This window comes from Macrobrachium nipponense, chromosome 36 (genome assembly GCF_015104395.2).
Source record: "Macrobrachium nipponense isolate FS-2020 chromosome 36, ASM1510439v2, whole genome shotgun sequence".
Classification (NCBI taxonomy): Eukaryota; Metazoa; Arthropoda; class Malacostraca; order Decapoda; family Palaemonidae; genus Macrobrachium; species Macrobrachium nipponense.
This window is the reverse complement of record NC_087220.1, coordinates 52,316,030-52,333,311: the sequence shown is the minus strand read 5'-3', so window position 1 is coordinate 52,333,311 and position 17,282 is coordinate 52,316,030. Positions and strand designations below refer to the sequence as shown.

The 17,282-nt window shown below is 36.2% G+C and overlaps 1 protein-coding gene across 1 annotated transcript in view; it reads right to left on the bottom strand.

Annotated features, from left to right (window-relative positions):
- Positions 1 to 980: 980 nt before the first annotated feature.
- Positions 981 to 17,282, bottom strand: part of LOC135203446 (vesicle-associated membrane protein-associated protein B-like) — a 32,431-nt gene continuing 16,129 nt past the window's right edge. Inside the window, exons 2-5 of the mRNA XM_064233172.1 lie at positions 11,124 to 11,309; positions 9,684 to 9,827; positions 9,201 to 9,299; positions 981 to 1,288 (exon numbers count right to left, since the gene is read on the bottom strand). Of these exons, the coding sequence (XP_064089242.1) occupies positions 1,121 to 1,288; positions 9,201 to 9,299; positions 9,684 to 9,827; positions 11,124 to 11,309 (597 nt within the window). The 3' untranslated portion in view covers positions 981 to 1,120. The remainder of the gene's footprint in view (positions 1,289 to 9,200; positions 9,300 to 9,683; positions 9,828 to 11,123; positions 11,310 to 17,282) is intronic.

The window sequence follows — 17,282 nt, the reverse complement described above, 5'->3', positions numbered from 1 at the left end:
GACTTTGTCTTAAACTGAATGACTTGAAATTAAAAACAATGACCAGAACAGGGTGAACTAGATCTAATTAAATCATGACCCTTGTTAAAAGTTGCGTACAAAAAAATGTAAACAATGTATAGTATATACTGTACTATGCTTCCTACAGGAAACAAAAACATGAGGAAAAAAAAATAAAGATATAGAGAAGTTTCATCCATGACATGGATTGCACAAGTTAGAAAAGAATTATAATGAAATACAACATATCTGGAGAAGCTATTATGACAAAACCTGTCCCTTATAACTTCTTAATGGAATTGTATATGGCTAGGTAATTTTAGCATAAAAATACTATATGAACGAAAAAACCCTGAAATGAAATTTAGATTTTTAACAATAGCTGTATATAATTTCCCTAGCAAACTGAACATCAAATTGGACTATTACTAAATGATATACAGTATATAAAAGAGCACATTAATTACTCATAAATGTGAGTTTTTAACTAATCACAGGCAAAGTGATGATGACTTGATCACCAAAAATGCAATGCTTTCATATTGCGCATTTATGTATAAAATCAACATTCAACATGAATCCTTACAAATAAAAATTTTTCCTTCAAATAAATAATTCAAAATATAATACACTTTTTCCACATTTTTTCTTACACTTTTGAAGGCTCTAACTAATTCCATTGCTCATAATGCCTAAGTGTTACACATTAAAGCAAAAGCTAACTGGGTTATTCTGGAAAACATGAACATGTCACAACTTTTTATTTGTTCAGCTCAATGGATTTTGCTGAAAAGTTCTTTTAACAGCTGCAGGTGAAGGTGGTGGTGTGGGCTGTTTTGTGTGTGATTTTGGATAACTTTGCATTTTTCTAATAAAACTCCTATACAAAAGAAAAAAAACTTAAATTAAAAAGGAGAGAGGGCTAATTTCCACTTTATACTAAAATAGAAGGCATACCATAGCTAATATAGATATACTGTATTTTATACCCAGCTAGCAACTGTTCACCCAAACTTGGGTAATCTTCATCCTCCATTTTTATCATAGGAGGACAGCTGATGTTGGTAGAAAATTTGCCGATTGCTACCTATTCTTCCTGGGATGGAGTGCAAGGAGTTCTTCAAAGTATGAACTTGCCCAAGATATAGCCCACCAAGGCAATAATAAATGCAGCAACCAAATGCATCATAGGATTAGCCTGTTGAGTCTCCTGCTGGGGAATAACACTAGACACGACATTCCTTTTCTCACTGGGAACTTGTGATGAACGCTGCCTAATGGAATCCTCCTGTAATATAAAAAAAAAATTTTGTATGAAGTTTTAAACATCAGTTAAGTGAGTGAGGGAAACAACATATGACAAGATCTTTAGTAATCTGTTGTACTGTATTTAAAATTTTTCTATTTATACACTGCCAACTGATACTTAGCATATTCTTGTAGGGCAGCTGCAAATATGTAGTCAAAATTATGAGTATTATTTCTTTCCTTTGCTGATTCAGTTAATTATTACCATTATATTAACAATAATTAAAATAATTATATATAACCCACCCAAACCTATAAAAAAAAACCTCGAATGTTAGGTTATGTTATAGCGCCCAATAACCGAACTTGGCTTATGGTGCCATAAATCACAAATTTTATGGCACTAGACAAGTGCCCTAAAACTTTCCACTCTTTCTTTTTTACATTAAAGTAAAGATTAACTCCAGTAACAATGAATAAACTATATAATTAAATTTAAAAAAATGCCTACTACAATCACTGACACTCATACTACTGATGACCACTTTGAGGTGCACTCATCCAGAATTTATAGCATCAGCCTAAATATTTCTAACATTTCACTTTAAAGAAAAGAGTTTAAAGACATGTCTGAAAACCTAAAAGCCAATATTGACAGCAGATTTATTGGTACTCGGGTGGGATGGTTTCAGTGGTAATCATCACAGATTATTCTTGTCCTCTCACTCTCTAGGAAGCAAGTCTTCCATCATATGATGAGCCATCCTCATTTATATTTAAAAATTTTCCTTTAATTATTATACAATCTTTCATTATCTACTTCAATGCAAAACTATATTTTAAAATCTATCAGTATATACAAAACAGTACAACTATATCTCAATTATGTTAAGAAAATATACACTTGGGAACAAAATCTGGAAGACAAGTGCAGTGTACATTGCTGAACTGTTTTTTCTTATTTTGTTTTCAACTTATCTTACCCGACAGTCAAATTCCTTTTGAATCCTCTTTATGCCAGAGTCAAGCCAAAACCCAGTTGACAAGCACTTACAGGACTAGTACCAATTTTAGCTCAAAAACATTACAAATCCAAGATTTACATCGTAGGTAACAATGAGATTTAATAAATATTTGTTAAAACATCTATGAAAGCAACAGAAGACTGCAGAGTGGGCAAATTACACTTCATACCAACAGGGGTAACAAACCAAGAACTTGAAAGAAGACAGTGAAAACTGTCATTGCAGATCATGCATAAACAATGATCAAATCAACATTTCCAGGAAAGGCAGCATTTTAAAAGCAAACTAACCATCTTCCAATGACAAAGTAAGTAAACTAATCATCTTCCAAAAGTCTCTAGTGCAAATTCCACAAAGAAAGGTACACCTCTGACAGATGTAGTGGTCATTATGGGTAGAATTGGGCTTTTATTATACAGTTTTTATGGCTGTTCTGTTACAAGGATGTAACTGTGAGAGAGAGAGAGAGAGAGAGAAGAAGAGGAGGAGAGAGAGAGGAGAGAGAGAGAGAGAGAGAGAGACGAGAGAGGGGGGGGGGGGAGCAAAATTCCTTGGAAGATACAAAAAAGCAGAAAAAGAAGAGAGAGAGGAGGAGAGGGGGGGGGGGGGGGCGGGGGGGGGGCATCCTGACAAGCAGTCTCATGGAAAAAGAAAACAATTGCAAAAACAACTTTAGTTCTTTGGAAAATGTACCCAAATAAAGACTATTCACCTCTTGTAGTCTCCCTCAAAGACAGAATTAGTTATCCCATCAGAACTACGGATAATACGAACAACTCAAATCCTGATCCATAACTATTAAAAGCTCTTGCTCACAGTTATTCAGAAGATTACAAAGTCACATATTCAGGGATGAGCCTTATGTGCTTTGTACATGTAAAAGTTGGTATGGTCAATTCAACTAGAGGTCTTTTGATTTGGTATACTCCATTTCCACTTAACATCTCAAATACAGGTGTTCTTGGTATCTGCAGTGATAGGAATGCTCATAAACTTGCCACTATTGAAAACTGGCATTTGACGAGTCAGGAAAGTTGGACAGATCATTTGAAGGACACAATATATACAATGCATTTTTATAACCAAAATTCGATACCTGTTTCTAAGGTGTTAACCCCCTTTTTCATACCACTTCATTTCTTACAAATTTTGGATTTGAAGCTAGGGCTACAAATTTTGTACTAGACTTCACTCTTCCACAGAAAGGCTTTAGTCAAAATCCAAATTTGAGAGCAGTTTTTAAGGGGGGTCATAAATCCCCAATTTAATACACCCATATTTTATGCAGCTTTTGGAGTTGAAGCTACGGCTACCAAATTTTTACCACACCGGAAGGTTTTAGTAAAAATCCAAAATTAAAGAGCCGTTTCTAAGGGGTTCAAAACCCTCTTTTCATACCCCCTTATTTTTTACAACTTTAGGAGTCGACAGCTACCAAATTTTTAGCATAGACTCCCCTCCCCCAAAAAAGGAAGATTTTAGTCAAAATCTGATATTCAAGGACTGTCCCAAATTCCAAAATTTGTGAGTTGTTTTTAAGGGGGCCATAATAACCACTCTTTTTCATACCCCCTCATTTTTTTTTTAACTTTCGGAGTTGACATCTATGTGGAAGTGTTTCTATAGGTACAAACGGGCTACCCACAATATGGGGACCCACGGGTTTCCTATAATATTAGGGGGCAGGAGGCCTACACCCTTTCGATTTACAGACTAGGGGAGAATAGGGTTGTAGCCTGCATACCTCAACTTGATACCTTTTTTTTTAATAAGTGTGCTGTACCTTTGAAGTATAGGCTTTAATTCATACTTCAAAAACATAAATTCCAAACATATCATCAATGGTCAATAGAGAGAGAGAGAGGAGAGAGAGAGAGAGAGAGAGAGAGAGAGAGAGAGAGAGAGAGAGAGAGAGAATGAATCTCTTCCCAATGCACTGTCCAACCTTATGGCAGTTTCAACATAGCTATAATTTGAGAGAGAGAGAGATATTGCCATGGAACCAACACGTCTGGTTTTATAAGAGTTGGTAGATTAAAAATCAAGCCCTCTTTGATTTTATTGATGTACTATATCTTTAGCATTCATACATGTGCTGTCCAATATTATAAATAGTTTCATCACCTTCAGTCTATCAATGTAAGGAAAGTCATGCAAATGAAATTGCATACTGTGTCCTTTATAAATCTCTGCAGCCATAGTTACTTGTGTGGAGACCATACAGGGGAGGAATAGTCCATAATTGGTCTAACCAATGTCACCTGCATACATAGGGTGTTAGCTCCTTTTGAATATGTTCTCAGTATCTATGCCAAATGCTTATGACAAGTATGCTGTGATCGCATAAATATGGGTAGACCATGTTAGATTGTAAGACTTGCTGACTTTCAGGTCTTTCACTTGGTTTATCAGTCTTTCCATCCAGATCATGTAAAATAACCTGATTTACTCACAGGCCGCATGCTAAAATCTATGCTCATTAAAGAATGGTCACCTTGTTTCTCTGGGCCAATGGCACAACTACATTTTCTTACTGTGAGACTATCAATAGTTTCCTCTATCCATGGCTGAAACATGACAATCATCAGCAAAAAACATACATGCTATGCAGTTCCTCCTAATATCAAAAGGTCATGATAATACAGAGAACAGAAGGGAGGACTAATCTTATGGGACAACTGATAGGACACAGGCAGGTTTGGATTTTACTCCATTGGCCAAAACTTGAAGCATTTGACTTGAAAGGAAATTATGTAGACTGGCTCCTGAGTTCAACTTGCTCACTTTTCTTTAAGCAAAGTCAAAATAAACAGTACAGCCCCAGACCTCAACAATAATCTGTTCCAAAATAGGCACCGAAATTCTATTTTTTCAAGATCTGAGTCAATACTTTCCATAAAAAATGACTGAAAATGGGTTAATCCACTCCTGACCATCCACTACTACCCTTACCTTGCCTTATTACACAAAACAGGCTAGCTACTACTACTACACAGAATGCAGAGTAACGGGTAGGCATAAAACTTGTTTCTACCAATAAAACCAATTAAACATTGAAGAACAACCCTAACTATTACAGTATACCCAGTAAATTAACAAAATGTTAACATTACGCCAAATTATATTTATCATAACTTACGAAACTTTGCCTACATAACGTAGGCAGCGTGTGGCATGAGCAGATGTAAACAATACCGTAAGTACCAAATCATTTTAAAATTTCTTTCAATAAATGTTAGATATTAAAACTTTCTTCATATAATATCCTTGTAAAATAGGAATGTGTCTTCTACAGCGGCAAAATAACAAACTAGTACTTCTTTACCAGGAAGCTTAACAAAGCGTAAAGATTGCGTTCGTTACTGAACACCACAAGTACTAAACATTGCTTTTACTTGTGAAGAAATTCACAATGTCGAGAAGAACAATCTGTCATAAAAATCCCTAATTATATAATAAAGAATATTACTAAAATCTACAAAGATTTTCGAACACCCTTCAGTGTTTACACTAACACTGTTGATGTTGAAAGCCTATGTATATTTTTCATCCTTCACTATTGATTGTGGATTTTTATGATACCAAACCTCAGAACAGTGTTCGAAAGTCTTTGTATATTTTTCATACTTTACTATTAATTGATTTTTATGACACATTTTTCTCGCTACCAAACCTCACACAAACATTGCATTTACTACAAAATGCATACGTGTGTGTGTGCATAGTTTTTAGACTAGGACCGTCTAAAAGAAATCGAGGATGGATGCTTGCTTACACCAAGGAAATCCTGTAAAAGCGAAAACCGTGCACATACCATTAAACCAAAACAATAACAGCAGAGTGATCAAGTTTTAAACAAAGCGCAGCACACCGCCATCAATGTTACCAGATGCATCATTTGATGCTTTTAGTATATTTGAGGTATATTTCGTTGTGTAGCGTAATATTTGGCATAACGACCATTTAGCATAATTTTGTGAAGTTTGGCATAAATATACGTAGAATCATTAAAAGTAAACATACCTGACTTCATCTGATACAATATCGTATGTAATATTTAATAAATTAAGTTTATCAATCTGTCAAAAGAAAATCTAACCACAGATTTGATGCATCACAAATGTCCGAGTTTCATGATATAAGTGCAAAACAAAATCCCTAATCTTGAAGAATGAACAACAGGATTTGGATTGTGAATGACGTGCACTAATTAATTACAAGTAATAATATTGACAGTTTTCTTTATGAAAACATCGATGCAGTCATTCTGGGTTAAAGTTTATCTAAGTGATAAATATCCTATTCTTCTTCCATGGTTAGTTCGAGCCTTGCTAACCATTACCATATGCAGACTGTGAGTGCATTTCTTCCATGAAGAAGAAGAAGAAGAAGAAGAAGAAGAAGAAGAAGAAGAAGAAAAAAAGAAAGAAAGAAAAAAAAGTGTCAAATGTTTCACTGACAAATGAACTAATATGCAGTGAAAGTATCAAGAAAGCAGGTGACTGCACCAAATCTAATCTTTCCATCAACATGCTAAGGTCCATAAAATATTTCCTGTAAATATGATTATCAACTTTCATATTTAATGGCCAATCGTATTTATATGTTATATATTTATATTCACTTTTATTAGTATTTATATGTGTTATATATTTATATTCACTTTTAAGATAAAATATTAATTTAACGTAACATTAACACAATTTTGTCATCCCACTAGCATAATTTTGATAGATTTAGCATAATTTCCTATAGAGTTCAGCATCAAATGAGATATGAGATCTGTTAGCATAAAATTAACTGTCATCCCACTAGCATAAATTTGATAGATTTAGCATAATTTCACAGAGTTTGGCATCAAATTGAAGTGAGATCTAAGCATAATATCAGCATAACTGATATATTTGGCATAATTTCTTGTAGTGTTTAGCATTAAATGGGAAGTGAGAACCATGTTAGCATATTAACAGCATAATTTCATATATACTGGGAAGTGAGATCTAATTTGGCATAACATTAGGATAATTCTGATAGATCTAGCACACTTTCATGTAGAGTTTAGCAACAAATGAGAAGCGATATCTAAGTTAGCATAAAATTAGCGTAATTTTACCCAAAAGCATATTTTAATAGATGTAGCATATTAGCATAATTTCATATGCAGTTTAGCATCAGAGATCTGGTAACACAAGACACCACAAACCACACCGACTAGTGGAGGTTGACTGAAACAGTTCTGTTCACAAACATCATAAGGACACTCTGGTCGAATTCTGGAATTTTGTTCAAACTCTAATGGAAAGTTTACTCAAAATTTGGTGTCGAAACCCGACTATATCAACTTCTGATACAGTTGAGGTCTGGGGTTCTACAGTAGTGATGATTTTAGCCTAAACTTGTCTTCTGATTATTGACAATGCTTGATTGGGAGAGAGCAATTTTCAAACCTAAAATTCCTTTGTACAATAATAAATGAATGAGTGGCATACATATGTCAGTGCATTTGTCTAGATGAGGATTAGTTGCAAGTATCTTAGTATATTATCAAAGCACAAACCACATTCAGACAAGATCAACACATATTTACACAGGCATACATTAATGTTTTAATTTTAATGACAACTATATGCAACTACATTTATTTCCTTTTTAAGTTGTTTCACATAAGTACTCAAGGGGCAAATTTTCCAACACAGGCTAGCATTTTACATTATTTACAGTTTTTTGCATCATTTGCAAAAACATCATCAACTATTTCAAGACTCTATACACTACATCAGAATTGGCTGCAGTTTGTTGTTAGAGTAAAAATTTTGTTCACTTCTATATTTTTAACTGTACGTACTTTTAAAAATTTAGAGATCTCTATATTCTTCAATATTTTCTGGTCTTTCTAAATTTCATAAATCAACAAAGAAAACTGATGGTGCATGATTACCCTCAACATCAGCAAATATGGAAGCCCTAGAAAACCTTAGCTACTAATCAAGCGTGTAAACCCTGCATAATCATGACTATAGAAAAATGCTTTCCATTTCCTCTTGATAAGTCTTAAATAAATCACGTGCATAAAAAAGATGGACATCAACATTCTTGATGGTAGGTGTATTTGCTGAGATCCTATTATCTAACACCTGACAAAGCAAGAAATTTCAAAACATACATCGGAACTCTTACACCCTAATTTCACGAGCTACTGCAGAACCTATTACATTACCTACCATTAAACTGGTTAATGCATTAAATGACAGACAAAAAACTGTAGTGTTCATTTTGGTATTTTAGTAAAATATACCCAATACACAGTGTTACCACAGGCAATATATGGATAAGCAGTGTTTCACATATACTCCAATCAAAGACTGGAATAAGGTATACATGGTTGACAGCAAGAGCAATCACAAAAAGGAAATCAAACAAAAACTTTTAGAATATAGAATACTTGAGAAAGTTTTCTATTTCTCCACAGTCTTGCTATACTCGACCTGTCGGAGAAAACATCCCAATAAGATGGAGAATAGGCTGACAAAAGGCAACTTTTCTTTTTTGCCACAGCTCAACCAAAACTTTTACAGTCAAAAGTTTTCCCATCAAAATTTGCAAAAAAATTTTGGCTTAAGCCACTGAACTGACCACCAATATTTTACAAATGGCAAAAAGACCATTTATAATTAAGTGTTGGGTTCACTGACACAGCCACTAATGGCAACAACTCTCTCAAATCTTATAACAGTGCAAAGATTTCCTGTCAAAATATCAACAATAAGAACAGCAAAATCAATGGTGTATTTAACAAGGTGGCTAGCCAATTCAAGTCAGTATACCACCACCTGTTAATGTAAAACTTCAAAGGCAATATAGACATATTAATAAAAAAAAATACAAATAATAATACTGAAAGGAAAAATAAGGTTCTGGATGCCTTACCTTTAGTTGAAGGTTATCTTGACGAAGCGAACTTATTTCTTCCCGAAGCCTTTTGATTTCTTCACCTGCCTTCTTGAGCTCTGCCTCAATGTTATTAGCCTATAAAATATAAAATTGGTATATACATATAAAATAACTAGACACTAAATATTCAATTAGCATCTTGTACAACAACAATAAATTTTTTTTAAAGGTTCTTAGATAATATTTAACTTCTTTACTGCTGTACACACACTGACTCTTAATATCTTTAGCATCTTTCACTAAGCTACTGAGAACAAAAAGATAGAAAAACTGGACCCTACACTGGTGATTAAATGAATGAAATGAAAATTCAGTGACCAGTTAAAAGTTTATACAAGTAAACACTATGTTGTACAACATTTTCAATTTTTTTTTTTTACTAAGTATAACATCTTCCAAGAATCAGTTTTTACCATTTTAGAAAAAACTACGAATCAGTAGAGAACAAAGACAACAAACCTTTGGCGATGGTTTGGGAACTTCGACTTGTGGCTGTGGCGTGGGCAATGCATCAAGATTATTCTGTTGTGGCGCATCCATTGGCAACTCGAATACACACCTAAGTTTGGAGTCCATCAACTGGCTCTGATCAGCTTCTTTAAACTGAAACGATCAACTTCATTAATTAAAAACACTGTGTATTAGTGAACTTATCAAGAAAACATTCAATATAAATCACTATCAACACTAGCAAATATCTCAACATAGATCTAAGAATTCACCCAATCTGCCAACCTCACCTGGAGGATGTAAAATGGTTATTTCTTGGTTAAAAACCAAGCACTCTAATGATGACTTGCAAACTAGGGGATTATTTAAAATGACTTTACAAAAATATGAAGACACATCTGGAATACCCTTTACAACTTATATCGTTCAACTGACAGAAATCCAAATGCTGATTTCAACTAAGCAAAAACCAAATCCCTCATTTTTGTACCCTGGATAGTGTACTACAATAAACTATATGTATATGAATGTTAAAAGTACATGTATGAATTAACCCTTCAAATAAAAGAGCAAACGTAAATACTCCACACTTCTAAAACAGAACTGCCCAAAATTTTATCATGACATGCCACAACCAAAATCTCTGATTACATAACCTTAATTTGAGTCAAGATTCATTCAAACTGACTTCTGTGACAATGCCTTTGAGCTAAACGATAGGGCTCTTTTTACATTTCACGACTTTCATGTTGAAGAGCAAGCGCGAGGTTGTCAATTTAGTTTTTTGTGTCACTGGCAGCATAGTTGATGTTCACATTTTCTCTCAACCTAAAAACATTGTGTCGTACCATCTACAGAGTAGTATTTTGAGACCTACTTTTGGCCTTTATTTGTAGAATGGATGTTGAGTATAAAAACAAGAGACCTGTAGCAGTTAACAGTTATATAACCATCAAACAAAATACTGAAGTGATTGATATCATTAAATGAGATTTTTTAAAGAATCAAGTGATTGGGGATGGGAAATTTAGCACTAATAAAAAAATCTATTTTCTATTTTAAATATCCAGAGGTAACCACATACAAAATAAATATGTTCATAATTTGATAATAGTACCTACTTTACAGAACAGCTATTATTAAATTTGCATACAATACCTTATGCTGATTAGATTGTATTAGTTTCACCAATGGGCTCAATTCTTTGGTTTGTTTTATGATTATGCACTTATGAGTACTAGAGAAAGTAAATTTTAAGTAAATTCTGACATCCAATAGTGCTCGTAAAATATATATAAACAGATTGATTGAGTAGGAATAACATATACTTTTCCTACAAAACCAGATACTTCAATCACAAGGTTTCGAGGCTATACAAACCCCTGGATGTGATCAAACTCTTATTTAAACACACTAAAGACCACACTGATAATACAGCTTTGAACTTACCAGCCCATCTAAATTAACTTCTCCTTCTGGGGCAAACAGACTTTGCACCATAAACTTGTGTTTGTTCTTCTCATGTGGATCATAATCAAAAGGCTGAAGCATAACCGCAACGCTAACTGCCCCATGGGGCTCCACCAAACCAGAATTTGGCCGTACACAGTACCGTCGTGGTGCTGTAGTTTTCACCTGCGGAGCCAAAAAAGTTATCAGAATACAGCAAAATAATTCTAGTTTAATATCCAGCTCTTTACAGTACCCAAATGATGAAAACTCTCTCTCAAAAAAAAAACCCAAGAAAAATTGTGACTTCCTCATGAAATATAACCATAAATAAGCACAAGAAAACCAGCATTCAATGCACCTTACTTTGCATTTATAGATCATCAAAAATAAAATAGAATGATATAAGCTATGTGTATTATACCTAAACACTGGAAAAATCAAATTTACAATGTTCTCAGATGTGCAAATTAATTTTGCATACATCAACTCGGCAATAATTCATTTCCATTAGAAATATTTTGGCATTCTTTTTAACTTATGAAATTAAATTTACAGTTAAAAACCCTAAATTCTTCTTATACACAACAAACTCTGGCTAGGCAGTGAGAACAAATGAGTTGAATAGATTTTTCTAAACAGAAATATAGCAGTGGAATGGAACATCCAATTTACGCCAAAGGCTAGGACCTGAGGCAATTCAGCAACGACAAGGAAATTGAGGGTAACGAAGGTTTTAATGGTGCAACTGGAGGAGTTAAGTATATTTTAGTTTAACCAGACTACTGAACTGATTAACAGCTCTCCTAGGGCTGGCCCGAAGGATTAGATATTATTACGTGGCTAGGAACCAATTGGTTACCTAGTAACGGGACCTACAGCTTATTGTGGGATCCAAACCACATTATATTGAGAAATGAATTCCTAATCACCAGAAACAAATTCCTCTGATTCCACATTGGAAGAGCGGGGAATTGCACTCGGGCCTACTGAATTGGTAGGTGAGCACGTAACACATAATACCAACGTGGCACTAGCTACAAGAGGAGTGCCGGAGTATGAAACAACTATTAGAAGGTAGAATGTAAGATGGAAGAATTATGAATGGAGGTACAGTAAAAGGACTGAAAAGGGGTTGCAGGGGCTGAAGGGATGTTGCAAAGAACCTAATGTAACGTCTAGTGTCCTGCTTAAGTGATAGGGGGAATATTGTAGTAATAAGGCTACCAAAGAAGGAGACATGTCTTGGATAATTAAATTTCATACAACTTGTACAGAAATCAAGTGATTTACAATATGAAACATTTGCAAATATCACTTAGTATATTCTACTGGGGGTACTGCTCAGTGTGCCTAGTGTAGCTTACTAGAAATGATACAGATGCACTGCTTACTACCATTTCCTTTTAACCCATCCCACCTAAAAGTCCCACAAATTTAATTGGACCATAATCCAATTTTCTGTCTGAATGTGACTGGGTGCTCTCATTTAAGTAGCTATAATAATTTTCATATTAAATCTAAACTTGGAAAGGTGTCCATTACTTGAGAAGTATCTTTGTATACTCTGTAAATCTCAAGTTGTCTTTAATTACAACTGATCTAATACGTATTTAACTTTTGTGTTAGATTTACAAAGGTATTTTCATCTGACCGCATTACCTCTGAAACCCAATATTTCATACAAATCCCATTTATCATAACCTTACACTCTCTCTCCACTCATCATGTGATATTTAATAGCAACAATGTATATTATATACTTACAGTTCAAAGTGACAAACCCATTCAAAATCTCTCAATTACATTTATGCTTGACCTGACACACTATTCATGTACAGCTTCAAAGATAAGTTTTCAAAATCTAATAAATATGTCGCAACTTTTAAAAACAGACTATCTTGTCTCTTCTGCATGCTCCAGAAACAAAACTTCAGAACCAAAACCAACAAAACAGCTTCAAATAGTCTACTGTTCACATTTAGAAACACTAAATTAACACAAGGGGATCCCACTTGTTTTACATTTTGTTTTTAGTTAAAAATATCAGTTTGCATATATAACATTTGCAGTTAAAAATTTCAGTGTATAATACATAAAAGATGATAAATAAATTCATCCTTTAACATTTTTTGTTTGTTTTAGTACAGTCCAGCCTCTTTAAACCAGCTCCCTCAAGACCAGGTTATTGCTGAACTACAGAAAATCCTGAATGACAGAAATCGGCAAAAAAAGTAGGAACAAAGCTTATGAATACATAATCACTGTCATTTGTTGGGTTTAGTTCCATAGCAAAATTCTGGCTTTCTTCATTACCATCTTACAGGAAATGTTTAACCTTCGGATTATCAGAGTTGAACCTCTTTGGAGTTCTGATCTGGCATCTTTCAATGTTTTCCAGCACTTCTAATTTTATGAAAACTTCTTGTTCATACTTTATGCCAGCGATTCTTTAACTTGTTTTTACCATGACCCCTTCAGAGTGGGTCCTTCCTCCACGGCCCCCTTGCATCTAAACACGGTACACCCAACAAGTCTAACTAGAATAGTATAGACTATACATATAGGAAAATAATGTTATAAAGCTATACTTTTGCCTTTTTTCATGAACTTCTGATAGTAATAGTTTCTTACTCTTGTTAAATTGCTGGAAACTACTGATGTCCCCTAGGGGGCCACCCTGCCAGTTTAAGAACCACTGCTTTATGCAATTATATTTCAAGCATTATTTGCATTCTGATAACGTTTACATTCTTAAAATCACCAGCTGACTATGTTTTACTGACATCACCACAGCCATTAGTTCCTACATGAAACATTTTGGAAATTTGTTTTTTTTGTAAAATTACCAAAGCTGGAGTTAAAAAACGCATCTTTACTTTATACTACAAATGTAAGGTTAAATGAAGTAAAAATGATATTGTTATGATACAATAAAGTTTGTTCATACTTACCTGCAGATATATATATAGCTGTATTTTCTGAAGTCCGACAGAATTTCAAAAACTTCCGGCACACACAGTGGTCGGCCAGGTGGTTAGTACCCATTCCCGCCGCTGGGAGGCGGGTATCAGGAACCATTCCCATTTTCTATTCATAATTTTATTTCCACTGTCCCCTGAGGGGAGGTGGGTGGGTACTTAATTATATATATCTGCCAGGTAAGTATGAACAAACTTTATTGTATCATAACAATATCATTTTGTTCATGAACTTACCTGTCAGATATATATATAGCTGAATCCCACCGTTGGAGGTGGGAAGGGACAGAATAGAAGGATTTTGGGAAACAAATGCATGCAGATGATTTACATCTTGGTTCCACCTGTTAGCATTGCTGGCTTCGTGGTTATTGCCACGTAAGTCTGCTTGTGCTACTAGAGTTGCCAGCGAGGTAGAGACCTATATAGCTGGTGCACTCCAGATGATCTGTCAACAGGGGCGAGACCACGACGTGACTAGACCATATTGACCATACCATGAGGGCTAAGAAGTAAAAAAATATATATATAAAAATATATATCACCACCTGACCAACCTAGCCAAAGTTAAGGTGGTGTTAACTAAGGCTTAAGAGTTAAGAAGTCACCGTTGTCGGCGACTCAACTACTAAATTAAGAGCTCTTCCTAACCATTTTCTACAGATAGGATGAGTGGTACTACTTGCCCCCAAGATTGTGTCTGCAGACACGTATGGCCCTAGCGAGCAGCAGATCTCATATGCCATCTTCACATCTCGCAGGGAGTGTGAATTGAACACAGAGTTGCTTCGCTAAAACACATGGTACTCAGGATGTTGCTGAGTGCCATGCTCTGTTGAAATGCTTCCGAGGCCGCGCCCTCACCTCGTGAGCATTCAAATCAAAAGATTTCAAATCTTTGTGCCAACACAATGAAGGAGCTTTTTTGAAAGAACTCCTTAACAATAAAGCCAGGGTGTTCTTCGATATGGGCAAGTCTGGTCTTTTCGGAACACTGCAGATTGTCCGTACGACTTCGACTTTCTTGAGTTTTATGTAGATAAAACTTGAGAGACCTGACAGGGCACAGGACTCTCTCTGGCTCCTGCCCAATAACTTGTGCCATCCTTGATTCCAAGCTCCTGGCCCAAGAACAAGACGGGTTTCCATTCTTAGGCCACAACGGAAGGCTTAGAGAACGCACCGCCTTGTGTTCTCTAATGCCAAAACTTCAGACGATGGCTGAAAACCTCACTAACCCTCTTTGTCGTATCTAGGGTGGTTAGAAAAAGGCCTTCCTGATCACTGGTTCAAGAAGTGAACAGGTAGGAGATGTTCGAATGCTTTGACATCAAGAACTTCAGACTATGTCTAAGTTCCATATTGAAAGCTTCGATTCTGGACATGCACAGTCAGTCAGTCTGTACTAAAGTCAGGTGACCGACCAGTTGACCAGTCAGACGCATCAAGACAGCAAGGCTGTACCCTGAAGACCATAAGGCACTATTCTTCGCTGAAGGATGAGTGTCTGGACTGCCTGGGCGATTCAAGCTAAGCAAACCTTGGGGTATGAACGCAACCCAACGTCGTTAGTTCGAATCAACTCCTGAGCCACTCCTGACTCGAGCTTCTGGTGCCAGGAGAAAGGAGCGAGGAGCAAAAAGGCGATTCAGTCCCGAAGGACGAATGCCTGACAGTCCAACCTGGTCTCATGTTAAACGATCATCGGGGGTGTGTAAACGCAACCGACTTCGTCAACAAGAAACTCAGGGCTACTATGTGTCTCCTGATCTCGCACGAGTGTCTGACTCCGAGAAAACAGTGAGACAAAAAGTAGATGGTGAGCGAGTTTCGAGATTCCACAGAACTCAAAGATCGTGAAGGGCTTTGTTGTTTGACAGAAGCAAATCTCTGAGCCCAAAGGCCGTCAACAACATATTTGCGTATTCTTTAATAGTTGTGACTGCCAGCTTATCCCATTCTTCAAACGGAAAGGGAAGACGGCAATCTTATGCTGTCAACATCTCGATAGTCTGAACGTAGTCAGGACTCAGAGCGGAGAGGTTATAAGGTACCTTTCGTGTTAAAGTAGACCGACTCTCTCGGAAAAGGTCCTGGAAGGACGTGACCTCTGTGAATCTAGGATCTTGAAGGCCAACATGGGGCGATTAGCGTCATTGTCGCTCCCTGTGATGGTATAAATCATCTTATTACATTTCCTAGCGTTTGAAAAAGGGGAAAAGAGACTAAACATCCATCCCTGTTCAATATCATAGCGAAGAGATGTATGAAAGGACGTCCCTAAAGTCCATAACTCTAACAACATACTTCTAAAGAAAGATCCCACTCGGAAGTCAGTAGTTGCTGCCGTCGATCGAGACGATTCGTACGGACTTTTGCAATCCTGTAACGAACCTCTAGAGGATCGTTACATTCTACGCCTGTTGTTATAATAGGCTCTTTCTCGTAAACACCCGAACAGGGACCGAGAGAAGATACTTCCTAAGATATGAGAGAGCTGTGGAAGATCAGAGTTGATATGGACACTGGTTCCAAAAAACTCGTTTCCAGGACTGGAGGGACGACAGAGTTGCTTCCACTTCTTTCAGATTATGATCCAGGACATCTGAAACCCTCTCCAGATGTCCGGCACCTTCTTTCTATCACCTCAAGTGATACTTAACGCACCGAGAGATGTTCAGAATCATTCCTAGATCTTTAATAAAATTTCAGTTTCGTTTCCCGGTAGGAAAAAACTGTAGAGGTCTGAATTGCAGTCTATTCAGTGAAACAAACTTCTTTAGGAAGGAAATGGTCCCCAGCAAGCTCATCCATTCCCTCACACAGTATGTTTACTTCCCTAAAAAGGCTGCGCTTTGCCTAAGCAGGAGAGCATATAATAGTGAAATGTGCGGTCGACTCGTAGTCCTATACCGTGCGGTAACGAGCACCGAAAGGAGTAAGAGATATCTCTGAGAACATAGTAAGGCAAAACGAATGCAATGTTTATTCATTCATGTAAGAAATCCCCTCAATCTTAGGCTAAAGTCCGTGATTGTAGGGCAGAGATACAGTTAGTCAGTCAATCCCGCAGGAGAGAGAGAGACGTAACTGCCAGCACAGAGATACGGTTAGTCAGTCATCCCGCAGGGAGAGAGACGTAACCTACCGCGCATGACAGCGAACGAGCTGGTACTGC